We start from the raw sequence: 21,074 nt of genomic DNA, 5'->3' as shown, positions 1-21,074 counted from the left end.
CTGACTCAGGGAAGAAGAGGGGCTCCTGGAAATGGAAGATTGGAACCTGCATTTGTCATGACTCTTGCTGAGTGTCTAAGGCATTTCAGTGGATTCACTTTTAATGGCAACACAGGAGATTCCTAACCAGTACGTGGACGAGGTCACCTTACTAGCAAGATGATTATAGGCCAAAATGGAGAATACCTGAGAAGAAGGGGCCTTGTGTCATTGGGTATCCCAGAGGAAGGCCTAGAGAAGCAATGACTTGGCTTTGTGTACACAGCATGCAGTGAGGGGATGTCATGGTTCCCTGAAGAGCCACAGACTCGGAAGATGTCTGGACACCAGCACTAACTGTTTGCAAACATGAGCAGTTTGCAAGCCAGCATTTTTTGCTTGCAGGGCAAACTGTGATGTTTTGGATATGCACTAATCACTTAACTTTGCCTAGTGTTGAGGACATGGCTTAGCAATTAAGTGTGAAAGATCCTGTCGTCTTTGAGAATGACCTTGGGCATTTTACCATGGGGTAGGCGAGGGAGGATGGAGGTCCAGAACACCACAATATTCTCAGTGAGGAAACTGAACTTTGTACATGCAACCCTTATTTCAAAAGGATGAAGCAGAGCCCAGCACAGTAGCCTAGTGGAGAAACTCCTAGCCTTGCACATGCCAGTATCCCAAATCCACACCAGTTTGTATTCTGGAAGCCCCGCTTCCCATCCAGCTCCCTGCCTGTGGCCTGGGAAAACAGTGAAGAACGGAACAAAGCCTTTGGACCCTGAACCCCTTGGGAGACCCAGAGGAGGCTCCAGGCTCCTGGCTTAAGATGGGCTCATCTCTGACTGTTGCAGCCATTTGGGCAGGGAATCAGCAGATGTGAATCAGTCTTCCTCTCTGTCTCTCCTTTCTGTATATCTGGTTTTCCAATAAAAAGTCAATAAATCTTTACAAATAATAAAATATAAAAGTGGTCTTCCAGCTTTGAGGGCATGACTTGGTGGAGGCACACTTGGGTAGAGTTGTTAGTATCTGCTTATCAGCATATCACCTTATTTTATTTTATTTTATCAGCAATACTTACACAGTTATCTCTGGCATCAGGAAGGAGCTATCATGTACTGCTTCAGAGCCTGCCCTCATCTGAAGGAGGATAAGTGCCAACACTTTCTAGTTGAGGCTACTTTCTTGGCATAATTGGCAATTGTTTTTCTCATGGTGGAATTCATCTTTTTTTTCTTGCCAAGCTATTTTGGCTAGGAAAGAAGCCCCAGTATCACTTTGTGTACAAGAAGGAAGTTGGTCAACAAGTAAGTGTTTGGTAACCCATATGCCCCATTTCAGCAGTAACTTCTTTGCTTTCAGGTTATTATGGACACACAAAGGCAGCTCTAAGTTAGCGGGTGCACTAACAATGAAGATGAGGTCCCCTCATGAATGTTCCACAAAGTTCCTGAGGGTGTCAGGCCCACAATGTGGACTCCCATGCTTGGATTGCATGATGGTTGGGCCAGGACCTTGGGAATAAGGATGGGCAGGGGGAGTTCTGTTTCCATCCGGGGGTGTCATCCCAAGTGTCAACACCCCCTTCCACTCCTGTCTCATGTTCTTCAGCTTAATGAGTAGGACTCCATCAAGCCGGAGTGTCAAGGCCCCAGGAGATCCCTCCCCAGCTGCTGTTCTGGTGGAAGGTGGGCAGCTTGGCTCCCACTCGCAGTCTGCATGTGCATCTTCTGGTGACAAGGACAGTGACCCGTTGCCACCTGTCCTCACTCTGGCACTGCCTCCAATAGAGCTGGGATTTCAGCGGGATTTTAGCTGTGTACCTATTGTCCACATTCTCTGTTGTCAGGAGTGCCCTTTCCTCCCAGATAGCGCAGCGAGCATGCCCAGGCTTGCCCACATGCTTACAGTCTGTGTCAGTGTTGGCCTTCTCTCCTCTGTTGGCTGGAGAGCCCTTGTCAGAGAGGTCAGGGGGAGCGTTCCGGGTGGACACCCTGGGTGACAGTGTTGTTACTGCTAGTGCCTGTCGTGCTGTGAACACCACTTGCTCGCCTGGCCCTTCATTGTCTCTCTGCACAAAGTTGCTCCCGTGGGTGAAGAGGTCCAGGTCTGCTTCAGGCAGGGGCTGCCCCACAGGGCTATTTTGCTGCAACAAGCAGTCTCCAGGGTTTCCAGGCAATCATGAGGAAGGAGCTCTTGGCTGGTTAATATTTAGCACAACACAGACACACACACACACACACACATACACATACAGAGAAAAGGAGAAACTGAAGAAGATCTTCCATCCACTGGTTCACTTCCCATTGCCCAAAAAGGCCAGAGTGAAACTGATATGAAACCAGGAACCAAGAGACTCTTGGATTCCTCGACATTCTCCAGGATTCCTAGGCTTTGAGCCATCCTCTACTGCTTTCCCAGACCACATGCAGGTGGCTGGTACAGAAGGGAGCAGCTAGGACATGAGCAGCACACATATTCACATATGCTGCACTGGCACACAGAGGATTAGCCAGTTGAACCATTGTGCCAGCCCCACATGACACCCATTACTGTGATTTTTTTATGATGCAACTAACTAAAACCCCTTATAATGCAGCTCTGAGGATACCAGGAGAAGGCATGCTTCCTCATCATGAGCATCCCTGCTCATCATCAGTGCTTTAAGGGCTTCCAAAGAGCCTGTCTGCCTGTACATTTGACAATTCCATGTGTAGCTCTGGGAGGTGCCGAGGGTGCAAGAACATTGGGAGAGGAGTGGCTGCCATGGTGACCCCTGTTGCTGCTGTCCATGTCCCGGGTGCCAGGCACCATTCAAGGTTCCTGCATTTGAACTTCAGCCACTCTTCCCAGGGCAGGTCCCAGGCAGGCATGGAAAGTTTGTAGTCACTTGTGGGAACTCCTGCCCATCCAGGCAAACCCCATCTAATGCCCCCAGGAGGACAGCTTTCTGGTACCTTTGGTGCTGGCCTAAACTTTGAGGACAACCACAAGGGGAGAGGATTTGTTTTTGGTTTTGTTTTTTTGCAAGCACAGTTTTTGAGCCGAGGGCATGTCTTCAGTGGGGCTGCTTCGCCCTGGCACGCAGACATTTGGGAATCAAAGCATTCTCTGTTTTCAGAAATCAGAAAGTAACACAAACTCAAGCTGGTTTGAGTAAGCTCATTTCAGTTAAGAACATAATTGTGTGTATGTGTGTCTGAATCATACAAATGTATTTTTTTTTTTAAAGATTTATTCATTTTTATTACAGCCAGATATACAGAGAGGAGGAGAGACAGAGAGGAAGATCTTCCGTCCGATGATTCACTCCCCAAGTGAGCCGCAACGGGCCGATGCACGCCGATCCGAAGCCGGGAACCTGGAACCTCTTCCGGGTCTCCCATGCGGGTGCAGGGTCCCAATGCATTGGGCCGTCCTCAACTGCTTTCCCAGGCCACAAGCAGGGAGCTGGATGGGAAGTGGAGCTGCCGGGATTAGAACCGGCGCCCATATGGGATCCCGGGGCTTTCAAGGCGAGTACTTTAGCCACTAGGCCATGCCGCCAGGCCCACAAATGTATCTTTTTAAAATAAACTTATCTTTCAACTCCTTTTTCATGTGAATTTTAAAAAAATGATTTTTACTTAATTTTTATGAAAGTGAGAGATGAAAGAGAAAGAGAGAGGCAGAGAGGAAGAGATTTCTCATTTGCTGATTCAGTTCCCAGATGCTCACAGCACTCAGGGCTGTGGTGGCCTGGAGCTGCGAGCTGGGAACGCCACTCAGCTCTCCCACAAGGTGGCGCAGCTGCTTGGGCCACCACCTGCCGCTTCCCATGCTGGGCATTTCCAGAAAGCTGGAATATGCAGGAGAGCTGGACCTTGAACCCAGGAAAGACCATGTGGGGTGCAGGCAGTCCAAAGAGTAGATGCTCAAAACGCCCACTCTTTGCAAAACATAGAAACCCTTGTTATTTGGCTTTAAGGTCCAACTTTGTAAAAATTTGCCAAAAAAAAAAAAAAAAAAAGAGTTGTAAAAAAATCCAGATGTTAGCATTTTCCACATGATATCTTATTGACATATATTTTTTGCCTTAAATTCCTTGCTAATATATATGTTGGCTTTGTTTTTAAAGATTTATTTACTTATTTAGGAAAGGTAGATTTGTTTACAGAAAGGAGAGATACAATGACGGATCTATCTTCTGGTTCACTTCCCCAAATGATCACAATGGCTACAACTGAATCAATCCATAACCAGAAGCCAGGAGCTTCCTCCAGGTCCCCAATGAGGGTGCATGGTCCCAATAACTTTGGGCTGTCCTCTACTGTTTTCACAAGCAGGAGGCTGGATGGGAAGTGGTGTACCAGGGACAAGAACTCACACCCATATGGGATGCCAGCACTTGCAAGGCCAGGACCCATTGCTAAGCTGCTTTCTTAGAAGCTTAATGTGTTTCCTCTTACTCTTGTTTGTTTTCAAATCTTCATTTGTTTTCATTTTAAAGGCAGAGTTATAGAGAGAGAAGGAACACAGAGAGAAATCTTGAATCTGCTGGTTCACTTCCCAAATGGCCACAACACCAGAGCTCGGCCAGTATGGAGCCAGGAGCTTCTACCGGGTCTCCATATGGGTACAAGGCTATGATGCCTTCCCAGGTCATACTATGGAACTGAATGGGAAATAAAGCAGGCAGGACATGAACCTGAGACCATATGGGATGCTGGTGCCACAGATGGAGACTTCATTACTATGCCATGGTGCTGGCCCATTTTCTTAATTAACGTATGTTGGGCATATAAGATTTTTTTTTACCTCAGTTTCAGTTTGTCTCCATGTTATAAGCGGTTTTCTAAAAATTCACCCAGGTAATAATCAAAGACTTGGGGCCAGTGCCATGACATATAGGCCAAGTATATTCCTCTGTGCCACTAGCATGTCCTGTATGTACCAATTGAACCCCCAGCAGCTTTTACTTCCATCCAGCTCCCTGCTAATGGCCAGGCAGGGCAGGAGAGGAGGGTCCAAGTCCTTGGGCTCCTATACCCATGTGGGAGAGGCCCAAAGAATCTTCTGGCTCCTGATTTTGGATCAGCCCAGCTCCTCTGGCTATTGTGGTCATTTGGAAATGAACCAGAGGATGGAAGATCTCTCTTCTCTATATATAACTCTTTCAAATAAGAATAAGTCAATGAAGGGCTTAAAAAACAGATGCTATATATATTTTACTGTTAATTCCAAGGCCATTTAACCAAGATTTCAAAAATTAGCTGCCAGAGAGATAGGGAGGAGAGAGAGAGGAGAAAAAGACTGTTAGCCGAGGAGTTGAAAGAATGACACTATCCAGGTCAGAGGTCATTCTTCAGGACTTCAGCCTATCTTGGTCCAATATATTGTGGTTGTCCCATACGGGGCCCCTTTAAAATGTTGGAAATGGTCGACATTTTGCGTTTGGTGGAGAGCATCAGTGCTTCAGGAAATCTGGCAACCTTGGGGACTCCATGAATGACCACCAATACCACGGTGTTTGTTCTGTCTTTCAGAAATCTTGTTCTAATTATTGCTGGCTCATTTCAAAAATGTTTTCTCAACTGAATCTAGACATTTCATCTGTTGAGGCTCAGGAGAGGTAAGGCTCAGACAGATGCAGTTTAACATCTGGTGGGGACAGTCCCAATGTGGGGGCCAGGCACCTGTGTCTCACAAGAGGCAAACCCTGGCATAACCCACTCTGAGGCCAGAGGCTGCTTCCTGAGCCTGGACACAGATAAGGACCTGAACTATAGGAGGGGTCTGTCTGACCCCTACCTCTCCTACCTACGCCCACACCACACCTTACCCAGGTGAGCTGAAACCTCTCCTGGCACACTGGGCTGACACCCTGCAGTGCTGGTAAGCTGTGGGCTAATTGCCCAGATGGATTTTCTGCAGCACAATCCCCTTGCCCTTTAACTTTCAGCTGGTTTCCTTTTTAATGTTCCACCCATCGCTTATCTTATACTCGTGGTCCCTTGTCTCATCGTTCCAACAGAGCGCAGTGATGGATCGCAGGCTCTTAGCTTTCATACAGATTTCTGCCAGCGAGAAGAAAGCAGGCAGGGAGGGCATCATCCTTGTGGAGGTGACAGTGCAGGTCACAGGGTCACTCCACTGCCACCACCTTATGTACCCTTTGAACTCAGTGCTCAGGGCATGAGGGCATGGCTTGAGCCCTGGGCCTGGACAGCTGGGGTCAGAGCTGGCCACCCTGCCTGGGGCTCCTCTTGGGCTCCATCCTCTGCCCCTGCAGCAGGACAGACATCTGGTGTCTCCTGGGACACAGTTCCCTCCTCACTGTCATTCCCTCTGTGACAGCCACACTCTGTCACCCCAGCTGGCCAGTTAGTGCCTTGGTCTGTTTGTGCTGCTGTAACAGAATGGCTGAGATGGAGCCATTTGTGAAGACCAGAGACTTCCTTCTGGCGGCCTCCAGGCTGGGAGAGCCAAGCCCAAGGGGCCCACATGTGTAAAGAGTCTTCTTGTGGCAAATGTTCCACAGCCAAGGACAGACAGTGAGAGAATGCCTGCAGAAGCTACAATCAAGGCACTTCTCCATCATATAGCACTCCAACCATCGTGGCCATGATTGAAACAAGAGTTATTTATTTGAGAAGTTAGTGTGACAGAGAGGCACAGGTGCACAGACCTCCTAGCCATGATGCTGCCGCTAGGGAGACCCAGGCCAGGTGGTCTGGGGAACCAACGATGCTGGACCAGGCTCACGGACTGCATGGCAATGCACTCTGGGATCTAGGGGGTGTGGGCTTACAAGGATTCAGAGATGGCACATGTGGGGATTACCAAGGGCCTTGGGTTCAGGTCCAGATGAGAAATGACATCTCTAGAACTTCCACAGACAAAGCCGCTGTATTTGAAAGGCTGCAAACATGGAACACAGCAGAGAGTGTTAAAAAAAAGGGGGTGGGGAGGGGACAGGTTTTGTGAGGCTGGGCCATGAAGCCAACAAATACATGAGTGAATCAGGTCTGGTGGTAGAATCTGCAGGGCAAAATGTAGGCTCACTCATGTACAACAGCACTCTTCATTGGCACGCGCAAGTACTGTGGCTGGGAATAGGCCTGGTTGGGGAGCTAAGCGGACGCCCCGGCTGAGCAAGAATTCCCATTGGTGAACGCGAGCGCCAGAATCAGTGCATTGTCCTGGGATGAACATGACTGCGATCTCCCTTGGCACAGGTGTGGCCTAGGTCTGGGGAGGGCCAGGCTGGACTAGACTCTAGGACCCACTGGTACTCATGAGAGTCAGGATGGGTGGAGAATGGGCTGGGCTAGGTCTCGACTCCTGCTGAACCATGTGAGAACTGTCTGGGCATGGACCAAGTGTGGCTGGACTGCAACACCCAAAAATATGAACCAGAAAAGGTATGGGCCGATTGGGCAGTGACATTGTTCCTGCCAGAACAAGAGGTGGACTAAGTCAGCCTAGGTCAGGGACCCACCAGTATGTGCAAGATCTGACACTGGGAGGAGACCGGATAGAGGAGCTTGGTGAACACCTATGTCAGGTTGCAGTCCCTGTAGGTGAATGTAAAAACCAAGGAAAGAGCAGCCCAAACCAGGCCAGGTTGCAGTACCCGCTGGCACACATGTAGGTCATGTCTGGGTGTGGGCCAGGTCATGCCAAATCATAACATCCATTCACCAGGACAGGGTATGGGAGGTGCTGAGTTGGGCCACAACACCAGCCAGTTCACACTGGAGCTGGGACAGGGGATGCTGATTGTGCAAGGCTAGGCTAGAGCACCAACCAGCATAAGCTGAAACTGGAGGCAGGCTGGACCAAACCAGGATGAAGCACCACTGGCAGATGCTGAGGTGAGATGAGCTGTGACAGTCGGGGGGTGGTGGGTTCCAGGTCCATGAGCCGCAGGGGCAGAAGTGTTCAGAGCCAACCCGAGCCCTTTGGCCCTTCTGCGAGGTTGGTGCTAGGTCTGTGAGCCTTGGTGGTGGTGGTGGTGGGGGGGGTCTGACAGAGCCTGTGTAATCTGGTCTGGTCCTTGAGACTGCCTGTTAGGTGAATTCCAGGGGCAGGGAGTCCAGCAAGGTCTGAGTCACCTTGCCCGGGGCCTTAGGCCTATCTGCATGGTGGTTACTAGGGCCTGGGAGTCCAGGGATGGAGGGATCTGAAGGGGCCTGGGTGTTCTGGCCCAAGTGCTAAAGCCCACCTGTGTGGTGGGTGTTGGGTCCATGAGACCTGAGGCTGGGGTTCCGGTGGGACCCATGTCTCCTGGCCTGGGGTCTTAGGCTCACTTGCACTGTGGGTGCTAGGTCTAAGAACCCCAGGGGTGGGGATCTGGTGTGGACCGGGTCACCTGGCTCAGGTCCATGGGTCCACTTGTGAGAACTGATCTTCCTCAGTGTAAAAGATGAAGTGTTAGATGGCAGGCTGTGGCGCACATAGAAGATATGGTAGCCCATTGGGGCCTACAGAGGATATCACCATAACAGAGAATGGAGAACAAAACATACGGGCATATCCCCAACCAAAGGATGACAGCAAGTATCTGGATGAATGGAGACTCTAAGGATGACTGGGTCAGCGAATGGACATTGGAAGGGATTCCTCATCCATAGACTGACGAGTTTGACACCATTCAGAACTTTTGTATCCACCTTGGAGCATGTACCACACTGGGACACTGTGGTACTGGGATAGATAGGAAGGCTGGATATGGCATCTCCCCCTATCATCCGCCTCACCCCCAGTAATGGATGGAGAAATATTAAGCTTGAAAACAATGATCACACCCACTTCTCCCTAACCCTGAATCCTTCCCATTCTGATCAGCTATGTAAACATCATCTTAAAAACAAAAATCTGAAAGTCCTTTATTAGCCAGTGGTGGGAGTGGGCTTATGCCAGAAAGAACTCTAAACCCCAAAGTGCAGAAGAGCAAGGTTTACGAAAGCCAAAGCCATAGACTGGTGTCTGGGGAGGGACCTTCAGGGAACAGCTCAGACTGCGGTAAATGCACAGCCAACTTAAGGATAGGAAATTGCTGACTTTGCAAGCTCTGGTGACTGAATCATGTGGAACTTGATTGTTCTCCTGGTTAAGCTTGAGCAAAGTAGGCAGGGAGTTAGAGCATTTTGCCAAAAGGGACATGGTTTCCTTTTTATTCTCCTAGCTGGTCTACAGTCTCAGAAGTCAGGGGAACCTCACTTAAGGAGTCAAACTCAACATGGCATTCCTATGTCAGGTTTGGTACTTCACCATGCAGCTCCAAAATACCCTTTGAATTTGAGCTGTGAAATCAAAGAGAAGTTTAAGGGGACTTCAAAAAAGCACGTGGAAAATAGGATAAAAACATAAGTTGATTTTGGTTCAAAAGAATTGTGAAGCCTACATATGCTGGAAACTTAAGAAAGAATTCATGAAAAAATGTGACTCATGAAAAAAATGCGTGAATTTTAGACATTTTGTACCAAAATAAACTTTTTTCATTTTGACATTTTGAAATAGCTTAATATGACCACCTGTTGTTCATTGTGTTTTAAACATTTTATTTTTTATTGCGCATAAAATGTGCCACCTTGCCCATTTTCACAGTGCATAGGTACCAGGTACACAATGCAGTGGTACCACATTCATAATGTGTTGTTGCCATGACACCCATCCAGCTCCATAACTTTTGTTTAGAAAAACTTTTCTTCTCTTTATTTTGAATACTCTTTGCTCTGTTTCTGCACAATTTTACTCTTTCACGTTTTTTAATATATTCATTATTTTCTTTTATTATTACCCTTTTATGATACAGTTCCATGGGCCCCAGGATTTCCTTTACCCCTGGCCAACTCCCTTCCCCCCACACTAAGTTCTCCTATATTATAACTATAGCATAGTTATTCATAAGCAGTCATATGTCCACCATTGCAGGCATGGACAAATGCAGAGAGTCCAGCATCATATTGTCAAGATATATTTAACCGTTTTGTTGGGAGTCCATCTGTATCTGGAAGTAGAGATGCATACTACATTGTATCCTCACTTAGGGATATGATAATCTCCATTAAACAGTTACTATACATTCCCTTAAATGAAAAGTCACAAAACAAAATCAACAAAAGAAAGAAAAATAGAAATTTACATGAAGTTAAATAATATGCTACTAGATATGATAGTCTCCATTACACAGCTACTATACATCCCCTTATATGAAAAGCAACAAAACAAAATCAAAAACAGGAAGAAAAAAGAAATTAATGCCATGAACTTAAATAACATGCTTCACATTTTTTTAAAGATTTATTTATTTTTATTGGAAAGGCAGATATACAGAGAGGAGGAGAACAGAGAATATCTTTCATCCAATGATTCACTGCTCAAACGTCCACAATGACTGCAGCTGAGTCAATCCGAAGCAAGGAGCCAGGAGCTTCTCCTGGGCCTCCCATGTGGGTGCAGGGTCACAAGGCTTTGAGCTTTCCCCCATTGCTTTCCCAGGCCACAAGCACAGAGCTAGCTAGGAAGTGGGGCTGCTGGAATTAGAAACAGCATTCATATGGGATCCAGGCACTTTCAAGGCGAGGACTATAGCTGCTATGCTATTGCACCGGGCCCCACATCTTTTCATAATGGTTGTTATTTGTCTTTTGCTTTCCTATTTAGGGCTCCCGTAAACACACGTTGCAAGTTGGCCTGATGAATTTACTGCCTTGCTTATCCCATAAAGATCCAATTATCTATCATTTCTGAGAGTTAACATTGCCAGGAAAGATATACATGGTTTCTAGCTTTTTTTTTCCCAGAAGTTAAAATATATCTCATTTCCACCCTGGTTTGTAAAATTTCTCCTGAAAACTTTGACATTAATGCTGTGATAGCTTCTTTAAAAATGACCACTTTCCTCTTACAAATTGAAGAATTTTCTTTCTGTGTTGTACTTTTAAGAGTAGGACTACACTGAGTCACAGTGAGAATCATTTGTGTATCTTTTGTTTGTGCATCTGATGTTCCCTGAACTCCTGTACTTGAACTACATATTTCTCCAGACCGGGGCTATTTTGAGCTGTCATGTCATAAAATAGATTTCTTAAGCCTCTATTCCTCTCTGTTGTCAGAAACATCCATAATTAGTGTCTTACTTCATCTCATAATACCCCAAGTGTCTCAGAGTCTGTCTGCATTCTTAATCTCTGTTCTGGTCTGACTGTTATACACCAAAAATTTGTCCTTATGTTTCAACATTCTTTTTTCTGCTTGATTTCATCCATTTTTAAAACTTTATTCTTCAACTTGAGTTCTTTATTACTAAAACCTATGAAGTTGTCATTTTCAACTTTCCTGATTGTAGGTATCATTTCCAATATCTATTTCTTTACTGAATTCCTCAGTCACGTCATGAATTATCTTCCTTATTTTCTTCAACCATCTGGATTTTCTTTTATCTCCTTGAGCATCCTTATGATCATTCTAAGCATTGTTTTTAAGTCTCTTGTCCTGTAAAACTGTAGGTGGGAACATAAAACCAACACTCCCCATCCCCAGCCATGACCCTTCTCCCATTTCCTGTCTCTATAACTTTGTCTTCTCCAACTGCATCCTGTCAGTGGATTCATAAGGTTGTGGTCGTGACATGGACATCACTGAGCCTGTGTCCTCGCAGGTCACCCAGGCTGTGTCATGCTCAGAGTTCCTTTGTTGAGGGCTGAGCAGTAGAGCCTGCTCCTGTGTGTGTGCACAAGCTGTCCTTATCACTTCCTCTGCTAGGAGACACCCGGGAGGCTCCCATCATGTCGAAAGTGGTGCTCTTAGGAGCGTGGCAGTACACACAGCCCTTCGAGGACTTGCTGTTTCGAGTGTTATGCAGAAATGGAATTGCTGCCATCAAGTGATCATTTCACTTTTTGAGAAAGAACAGTGCTGACTGGCACAATGCTGGGCCCTTTGGCATTCACACCAACAGAGCCACAGGGTTCCAGTTTCTCCAGTCCCCACCAGCACTCCCTTTGTTCTGCTTTTAGTCCCAGCCAATGCCATGAGTGTGAGGTGGTGACTCAGTCTAGCTCTGCCTTGCCTTGCTCTAATTGGTGATGTGGAGCACTTTCTGGGGTGCCCATCTGCCATCTGTGTATCATCTCAGGGACATATCAGTCCAAGTCCTTCGCCCACTTCAGAATTGAGTTGTTTGGCTTTTGCTTTGACACAGCTGTTTTGTAGATGGAACATTAATGGAACACGTGCATCCATTCCTTCAGGTATCCGGTACAGCTGACTTTCCAAACCAAAAAGCTTGAGTAACTGTGACAAATCATGACCCAGAAAGCCTAAAATCTTGGGCATCAGAGAAAATGTTTTCTGATCCTATACTAGAGTACATGTATATGCACTTACATTTTTTAATCACAATGTCATTTTGATCTTCCATTACATTTAAACATGTCTGTCCTCAAGTCAAATAGTGACTTAACCAATTTCCACGCAACAGGTTTCATAAGCATTTAGCTAGGCTTACCCTTGATCCTGTCACTTGTATCTTTTAAATTAGTCATCTATTCCTTAATGATCTTTTACATTACATGTGTTGCTACCCTTTATTTGACTTTAGTAAGTACAACTGCTCTCAGTGACCACTTGTGCAAACTTCCCTCCTGCACTGTCACCAAGGTCAAGTACACTGTCCTGCCAATTTCAGAAGCCTGTTCCATATGCATTCACCACATGAGTCTTCCTCCTTTGCAGGTGACCTCCTATGGAATTCCAGGTTCTGATGTAGTCCACACCATGCAGCAGCAAACCAGCCCAGCCCAGCCCGTCTCAGGAAGGTTGTCCCAAGGGCAGGTGCAGCACCTTTAACAGTGAAGTGAGAGACAGCGGCAGGTACCTTCTCTGATCTCCGCATGCTGACAATCTCCTGCATGTTACTCTGTACCTCCTCAGATCCAGATAGTTATTTCCACAGCACAAAGTCCTGCTCATGGCAGAACAGGCTGGCTTTGCATTCCCCAGGAGACAATTCTTCCACATTTCCAAACTTCCTGAACACCTGATGCAGGCCAGGCACCATGACACATATCACAGGGAAGACATGGAGGGATTCTTTTCTCTGTGGATTTACTTCTCAGTTAGTGTAGAAAAAAAAAAGTACAACAACTATAGATAATGGGACACTATTTATTGAGAAACATTCTGAAACTATAGAGCAGGAATATCCATGTCAGGGAAAGCATCCTGGAGAAGCTCCCAGCGGGGTGTGCCTGAGGACTGCCAGCCCCTCCCTATCAACCCTGCAGCTCTCAGAACCAGAGCCCAGCTGCAGAGGGCTTCAAGCCCTGACACCATGATCCAGGAAGGAAGAGCCAGACAGCAGGAAGAAACCAAGGAGAGGAACAGAGTAACATGCACAGGGCACAGATATGACCAACACACCATGAAACCCTGCTTGATCAGCCACACCCATTCACAGCATCCTGCTCCCCCAGGTCCTGCTGTGGCAACAGAACAAAGATCCTGAAACTCCAGGACAGTCAGAGCCAAGTCAAGGCTTTCAGGGAAGAAGACAGGCCCAGGCTGAGATTCAGGCTTCCTGGGGAGCACACAGTGCCAGGGAGACACTGCTCTTGAGGAAGGTCAGCACAGGCCCAGAGACCTCTGATTGTCCGGAGCTCAGGGCCCGTCGCAGCAGAGAAAGGAGCCACAGTATTGGCCTTAGTACATGAGGAACAGCCCAGGGGCTGTGGCTGAGGAAGATGGGAGAGCTGAGGCTGGCTAGGGCCTGGCTTAGATGACAGAGTGCAGCAAGCTGAGGAGGAGGGAGAGGACTGAGAAGGCTCAAGCAAGCCTGGGGGCCTGAACCACCCAAAGCCTATACTATCTTTGAAATTATACATCCCAATCTCCTGTCCACTTGGCTATCTTAGAAAACACAGGTCTTGGGAGGAAATGACTGGACTTCATGTAGGCAGCGATCTTCGGCAGGGCCTGCAGGGGCAAAAACAAAAGCACAGCTCAGTGTGTGGCTACAGTGGAGTTCCAGACACCCCAGTGCAGGCACAGCCCAGATCCTTCCCCAATTAGTCAGTATATCCTAAATGTGGGAAACAGCAGGAGGTGAAGCAGCAAAAACTTTAAGGCCATCTCCAATCCTTCCCTTGACACAGAAGTTCTAACTCCTCTACCTGGTATCTGAACCCAACCTCACTGTGTGTCTACTCACCTGATCCGGAGACATGATACAGTGAGCAGCAACAAGCACATTCCTGGGCCATGCACCTGCACGCCAGGGCTGACAGTGCCCACATAGGTTTTCAAGAACTCAGGGAGATCCAGAGTGTTCTGAGCCAAATTGGCCTGGCCTGGCAGCCACATGGTCCAGCACACAGATATCATCTGGTCTCTCCTTCCTGGCTCACAGAGCTGAGCAACTGTTGCATAATCCCCTATGTCACAGGACTGGACCTGATCCAGAGCTAATGAGAAGGAACTGAACGGGCACATCATTCCAAGGGAAGGAACGATACAAATAATGTAATAATGTACAATGAATAACTTGTGAAGCCAAACCTCAAACATTGAAAATGTGATCAAGTAGACTTTGTTGCAAACAAGATGTCCCAGGGTGACTGATGGGATGCTGAGAGGTGAGGCTTATGGAGTCTCCTGTGTTACCCCTTCCCTCCCACCTGCTGTGCCTACAGTTCTCTAACTGGCCTCAGTTCCAGCATGGAGTCACCTTTCAACACATAAAATTAAACATCAGGGATCTGCAAAATGTCACAGGCAGAACATGTGGGACACTTGAATGAGAAAAAAAAAGCAAAAGAAAATTTTCACTATCAATTCTTTAAGACAAGAATGTGCACTTGGGGCACCCCTGTGACTACTGACATTCAACAACAACAACACAAGTAGAGCAGCTCATTGCTTCCACATGGGGACCTGATCGGTTCAACTGCTCAGGCAATCAAGAACACGGAGTTCTGTGTCTGACACTGAAACTCAGTTCTAACACATCTCACCCCCCTGATGCCCGCTATAAATATAGGCCTCTCCTACAGTCTCCATGGGTGGGAGACAGGACAAAGGCCTGAGGCTGCTCCAGGTAGCACAAGATTCAGAGAAGCCTGACTGCTGTCCCTACACACCAGAGGTTCCGGGGAGCCCAGCACAGCTGTGATGGGCTCTGGGAGCCTGACAAATGGCTTTCCCCCTACTGACTCAGGTTCCTTAGAGTTCTTATGGGTCCTGCTCTCAGGGGTTGGTCTGCAGCTCAGCTCCAGGAGTCAGAGAGCATGAAGGAACTGGAAAAGGGGAGAGAAGGACCAGGGAATCACCTCAAATCGGGCCAGGAAATCCTTCAGGTTTGGGAATGCGTCCAGGCACCCAGGAGCAAATATACGATTCTCATCCAAGACATCATAAGCGTGGAAATCGGCAAAGGTGATCTGCAGCAGCCAGGAGGAGGGAGCTCAGCACAGGGGAAGACTGACATTGCCCCCTGCTCTTGCCTCCATCCGTCCCTCGCCCTCACCTTGTCCCCTGCAAACCAGGGCCGCTTCCCCAGGAACTGGGAGTACAGTGTCAGCTTGTCTGGGAGGCCCTTCAGGTAGTCGGGCTTCAGCTTCTCCTGAAGGAACAAATGGCTGTCAGTACACGCAGATACAACTTTGGGTGAGGGGCTGCCTGCCCAGGGGCTGCACATGACCCCGTTGGCCAGGGGAGTAGCTGTCCTCACTGAGTGTGGCACAGGACCCATGTTTCTCCTTGGCTTTTATTCATCAGCATCTGAGAGACTCCCACTGGTCCCCATCCCATCTGTGGGAGACCACAGGAGGTCACAGAGGAGTGCAGCTCTGTCCCTGAATGTGTCACCTCTGATGTCCAAGCGTCCTGCTATGGGTCACCCCCAGGGGTGCCATGAGTGTAGGTTCCCTGGGACTCAGCTGGGGGTGAGAGCAAAGAGGCAGAGAACTAAAAGACCTTGGCAAAGAAGATGAAACTCTACCTGGTGGGCTGGCGGGAGAATGCTAGAGGCATGTGCACAGCTCACAAAGGATGAGAATGTGATCTGAAATGTTGAAGGGAAAGGAACCCAGGACCTCTGGGTGACCCTGGGCTGCCCACTGGGGAAATATGCTTATCCCTGTGGGGCACGGAGAGAGACCTGGGAAAACATGGCAGACGCCCCCATCTTGAACCAATGTCTGCAACTATACTGTGCATCCAGACACTGGCACATGACAGAAACACAATGAAATATGGCCATGGTAAGAGTCAAAGCTTAGGCACAAATGGGAGTTTGAAGCAAATGTTCTTCACACCTGACTGTTGACCTAGAATCATTGGGCTGCTGTAGGACTGTGGCAGTTGATGCTCAGATTTTATTTCCCAAGACATAGAGACTACAGAATCAATGTGTTGGTCAGATAGGAAATTGCTTGGAGAATCATTCTCCCTAGGGAGTTTAGCGGCAAACAGGAGCAGGGCAGATGAGAACACAAGAGGTTAATTAATTCCTCACTGAACCCACCAGGTCCTGTCCAGTGGGGCACTCACAAAGTCAGGGCTGTAGCAGATCGCTATCAGTTGCATGCGGTTGTCCATAGCCTGGTTCTCCAGAATGTCCACACGAATCTTCTCCTCTTCTGTCTCCCCACCTGCAGCCCACACACAGCAGACACCCTCAGCATCCCACCCAGCCAGACTCAGGGCACAGCCACAGCCCCACGCCCTCAGCCAGCCCCACTCACACAGGTTGTGCTTGCGGCCGAGGTAGCGCACGATGGCATTGCTCTGGGTGAGCTTGTGAGTCCCGTCAATCAGGTAGGGCAGCTGGGGAGGGAGGAGGGAAGTCAGCTGGGCCCCCAGGTGCCCAGTCCCTCCCCTGAGCAAGGGCACACAGGAGACCTGGCACTCTCTGTGTCTGGAGCAAGGCAGGCCCTAGAGACACATCTGTACAAGCAATGAGTGATCGATGACATAGAACCCAGTGGAAAAGCCTTGTAGAGAACTGCGGCTGAGCACAAGGTGCTGGTCCTGAAACCTCTAAGCTTGGGAAGGATGCTGGGTCAGAGAGAAATCTTCCACTCCCCTGCCCCAAAGCACCCCATCCCCTACACGTACGTTGGGGAAGTCCAGGCCCAGCTTGAATTTCTCATTCAGCCAGTGGCTTCGGTCATAGTCGGGAGCTGTGGGAAAGATCAAGTGAAAAAAAAAAAAAAAACCTCCCCAGTGTGCAGCCTCTCCCCAGGACCCTCCCAAGGAGTCGGGCAGGACCCCTGAGGAAGAACGTGTGGGATCTGAGCCCCTCATCTCACATTTAATGTCTGGGGGAAGGGGAAAGAATGATTGTAAGGGCTCTGAATCCCAAAGCTTGTAAGATGTGTGGAGAAGGACTCAAGGCTGAAATACATTCCCAGCACCCCCTCCCAGAGCCCTGCCTCGAGAGGCCACCCTCAGACTCCGTTCCAGCTGTTAGAGGATGCACAGGTGAGCCACAGGTGAGCCACAGGTGGCCAGGCAGGGGTTACTAGGTGACAGAAGCAGTGGGCAGAGGCAGAGCAGGCAGAGCTGTACCGTCCCCCAACGTGTATTTCTTTTCCTCGTAGCTGGTGTCCGTATACTCCAGGAGCAGGCGGATGGAGTGAGCCAGCTGGGGAATGGCCCAGAGCAGAGGTCAGAGATTGAACGACCCCGACTTCTGCCCCCATCTCCTCCAGGGGAGCCCCCCCAACTCTACACCTAATAGGATTCCGGCTCCTGCTGCCCCTCCCCCACTCTGGGAGGCCTGCACTGGGAGTTCCTGAGAGTCTGCCTAGGTGGAGTCTCCCCAGCAGCCTGACGCTCTCTGCCCCCACCCCACGTTCAAGCTCACGTCCCTCCCGCCGGGCGGCCCCCTCACTCACCCCGCGGAGATCCCAGTAACCCAGCGTTACAGGCATGCTGCTGATGCTGCTGCTGCTGCTGCTGCTGCTGCTGCTGCGGAGCTGGGAGAGTGGGCTTTCGCGGAGGAGCCTGGGGTTCTTTTGTCGCGTCAGGGGCTGTGGAGAGGCGTGGCTTCTGCGAACCCGCCCCGCCCCGAATTCCAGGCAGCCCAGAGGGCTTGTAACCTGGTACTTAGCTCTGCCCCACCCTCAGGAATGAGCCGGAGCTGAGGCCGCAGCCAGGATAGCGGGGACAGTTGGAGGTCTGCAGACCAAAGCCAAGTGCTGGCCCGGGAGTGGCAATGCCCGCAAGCCCTCCTTGAGGCTCCTGCCCCTGGCTTACCCCCTGCTGGGCCCCAGGCTTTGGCAGTTCCCTTGGCAGACAGGTCAGGCCTTTAAGCTGCCATGCAGTTTCCCCTACTGTCTCTGTGAGCTTGGCTCAGTCCTCATCCCAGGAAGGAGCACCACCTCCCACTCTGGATTCTGGGATGACAGGCTGCTGGGCCAGGACAGGATGGGTTGCCCCCACATCAGAGGTTGGGATAATCTAGGTGACCTCCTTATTCCAATAAGGAACTGGAGCAACTGAGTCCCCTGAGGCTCAAGGATTATGTGAAGTAGCCAAATCCTGTTCTGGCCCAGCAAGGGAGCAGGTACACAAGAGCCTCCCTGCCAGGCGGCTGGCTTTGGATGCATCTGGTTGGAGTGACCAGTTCCTCTCCAAGGCAGAATCAGGGCCTTTAAGGGGCCATGGAGTCAGGGCTCTGCGCTCCTTCAAAGCTCAAAGCCAAGGGCCAGATCTTCCCATCCAGCTCCCTGCTACTGGCCCGGGAAAGCAGCAGAAGATGGCCCAAGTGCATGGGGTCCTGACACCCCGATGGGAGACCAGGATGCTCTCCTCAGCTCTGGCTGAGGCCATCATCTGGGGAATGAAACAGCAGCTGGAAAATACTCCTCCCTCCCTTTCACTCTCCTCCCTCCCTCTCTGTAACTCTTGAATAACTAACCCTCTTTTTTTCTGAAATTTTAATTTTAGATGATATTTACATAGTCCATCAGGATGAGAAGGATCCAGGGTTAGGGAGAAGTAAGTGTAATTATTGTTTCCAAGCTTTGTATGTCTTCTTCCCATGTCTTGTGGGAGGGGGGAGATAAGGGGATAGGCCATACCCAGCCTCCTAACCAACCCAGTACCTGTGGATGGGGAAAGGCCACCTGATATCAACTCGGAGTGACAATGGTGCATGTTCTGAAGGTTTTGCCCAGGTGGATGTGATAGTTTTGAAATGCTGTCAATCTCAATGATCTGTGGATGAGAAATCCCTTCCAATGTCCATTGGCTGACACCATTGACCTCACCTCAGCCAGGTATTTGCTGTCATTGTTTGGCTGGCACAGTTGTCCATATGTTCTGTTTTTCATTCTCTGCTATGGTACCAGATGTCCTCTGCAGGCCCCATTGAGCTACCATGTCCTCCATGTGCACCATGCTCTGCCGTCCAGCACTCTATCCTCTACACTGTGGAGGACCAATTCTAGGTAGGCTCATGGACCTAAGTCAGGTGACCTTGGCCATGCCAGATGCCCCCAGCCTCAGGACTGTGACCCAGGATCCACCAGACCCCCAACACCTGGGGCTCGCGGACCTAACCCCCTCCACACAGGCAGGCCCAAGGACCTGGGCCAGGAAATCCAGGATCCTCTGGACTCCCTGCCCCGTGGGGCTCATGGATCCAGTACCAACTGTGCAGGTGGGCTCAAGGCCCCAGGTCATATGACCCAAGACCTGCTGGGCCCCCATATCTCTAGAGTTCATGAACCTGACACCAACCACCTCCCTACTGTCACAGCTCATCTCACCTCAGCATCTGCCAGTGGTGCTTCATCCTGGTTTGGTCCAGCCTGCCTCCAGTTTCAGCTTATGCTGGTTGGTGCTCTAGCCTAGCCTTGTACAATCAGCATCCCCTGTCCCAGCTCCAGTGTGAACTGGCTGGTGTTGTGGCCCAACTCAGCACCTCCCATACCCTGTCCTGGTAAATGGATGTTATGATTTGGCATGACCTGGCCCACACCCAGACATGACCTACATGTGTGCCAGCGGGTACTGCAACCTGGCCTGGTTTGGGCTGCTCTTTCCTTGGTTTTTACATTCACCTACAGGGACTGCAACCTGACATAGGTGTTCACCAAGCTCTTCTATCCGGTCTCCTCCCAGTGTCAGATCTTGCACATACTGGTGGGTCCCTGACCTAGGCTGACTTAGTCCACCTCTTGTTCTGGCAGGAACAATGTCACTGCCCAATCGGCCCATACCTTTTCTGGTTCATATTTTTGGGTGTTGCAGTCCAGCCACACTTGGTCCATGCCCGGACAGTTCTCACATGGTTCAGCAGGAGTTGAGACCTAGCCCAGCCCATTCTCCACCCATCCTGACTCTCATGAGTACCAGTGGGTCCTAGAGTCTAGTCCAGCCTGGCCCTCTCCAGACCTAGGCCACACTTGTGCCAAGGGAGATCGCAGTCATGTTCATCCCAGGACAATGCACTGATTCTGGCGCTCGCGTTCACCAATGGGAATTCTTGCTCAGCCGGGGCGTCCGCTTAGCTCCCCAACCAGGCCTATTCCCAGCCACAGCACTTGCGCGTGCCAATGAAGAGTGCTGTTGTACATGAGTGAGCCTACATTTTGCCCTGCAGATTCTACCACCAGACCTGATTCACTCATGTATTTGTTGGCTTCATGGCCCAGCCTCACAGTATACTGTTCTGATACTTGCTGCTGTGTTTCATGACAGCCCTTCGAGAACATTAGCCTTGCCCATGGAAGTCCCTCAGAAGTCATTCCTCACCTAGACATGAACCCCTCAGGTCCCTGCTCGATCTAATTGTGCCATCCCCAAGTCCCCAGAGCACACTGCCAGTTGGCTCGAGGGGTTCACCTGGCATCATTGGTGCCAGGGCCACCCGAGTTCCCTTGGCCATAGCCACACAGACAAGCTCTTGATCTACCCACAGCATAGCAGTGGTGGACAAAGCCAATATCCTGAAGCTCAAGCCCAGACCGGCTCAAGATCCACCTACAGCATGGTAGCAGTGGGCAGAGCCAAAATCCCAAGGTTCAAACCCAGACCAGCTCAAGATCTACCCACCTCATGGTGGCAGTGCACAGAGCTAAAATACCAAGCCT

The 21,074-nt window shown here is 49.6% G+C and overlaps 1 protein-coding gene across 4 annotated transcripts in view; it reads right to left on the bottom strand.

The window, feature by feature from the left end:
- The window catches only part of LOC105941642 (glutathione S-transferase Mu 1-like), a 127,467-nt gene extending 109,517 nt beyond the window's left edge, over nucleotides 1–17,950 (bottom strand). For 2 of the 4 annotated variants that reach the window (XM_058660008.1, XM_058660007.1), the window contains exons 1-7: nucleotides 17,871–17,949; nucleotides 17,542–17,617; nucleotides 17,089–17,153; nucleotides 16,716–16,797; nucleotides 16,522–16,622; nucleotides 15,497–15,592; nucleotides 15,300–15,410 (exon numbers count right to left, since the gene is read on the bottom strand). In XM_058660008.1, coding sequence (XP_058515991.1) covers nucleotides 15,300–15,410; nucleotides 15,497–15,592; nucleotides 16,522–16,622; nucleotides 16,716–16,797; nucleotides 17,089–17,153; nucleotides 17,542–17,617; nucleotides 17,871–17,906 — 567 coding nt within the window. In that variant the 5' untranslated portion in view covers nucleotides 17,907–17,949. Of the gene's footprint in view, nucleotides 1–13,760; nucleotides 13,948–15,299; nucleotides 15,411–15,496; nucleotides 15,593–16,521; nucleotides 16,623–16,715; nucleotides 16,798–17,088; nucleotides 17,154–17,541; nucleotides 17,618–17,870 lie in introns of those variants that run through there. The other 2 variants (XM_012926029.2, XM_058660009.1) reach the window with 2 other exon arrangements.
- Between the last annotated feature and the right edge of the window lie 3,124 nt (nucleotides 17,951–21,074).

This window comes from Ochotona princeps, chromosome 2 (assembly GCF_030435755.1).
Source record: "Ochotona princeps isolate mOchPri1 chromosome 2, mOchPri1.hap1, whole genome shotgun sequence".
Taxonomy (NCBI): Eukaryota; Metazoa; Chordata; class Mammalia; order Lagomorpha; family Ochotonidae; genus Ochotona; species Ochotona princeps.
This window is presented reverse-complemented; position numbering and strand designations above follow the sequence as displayed.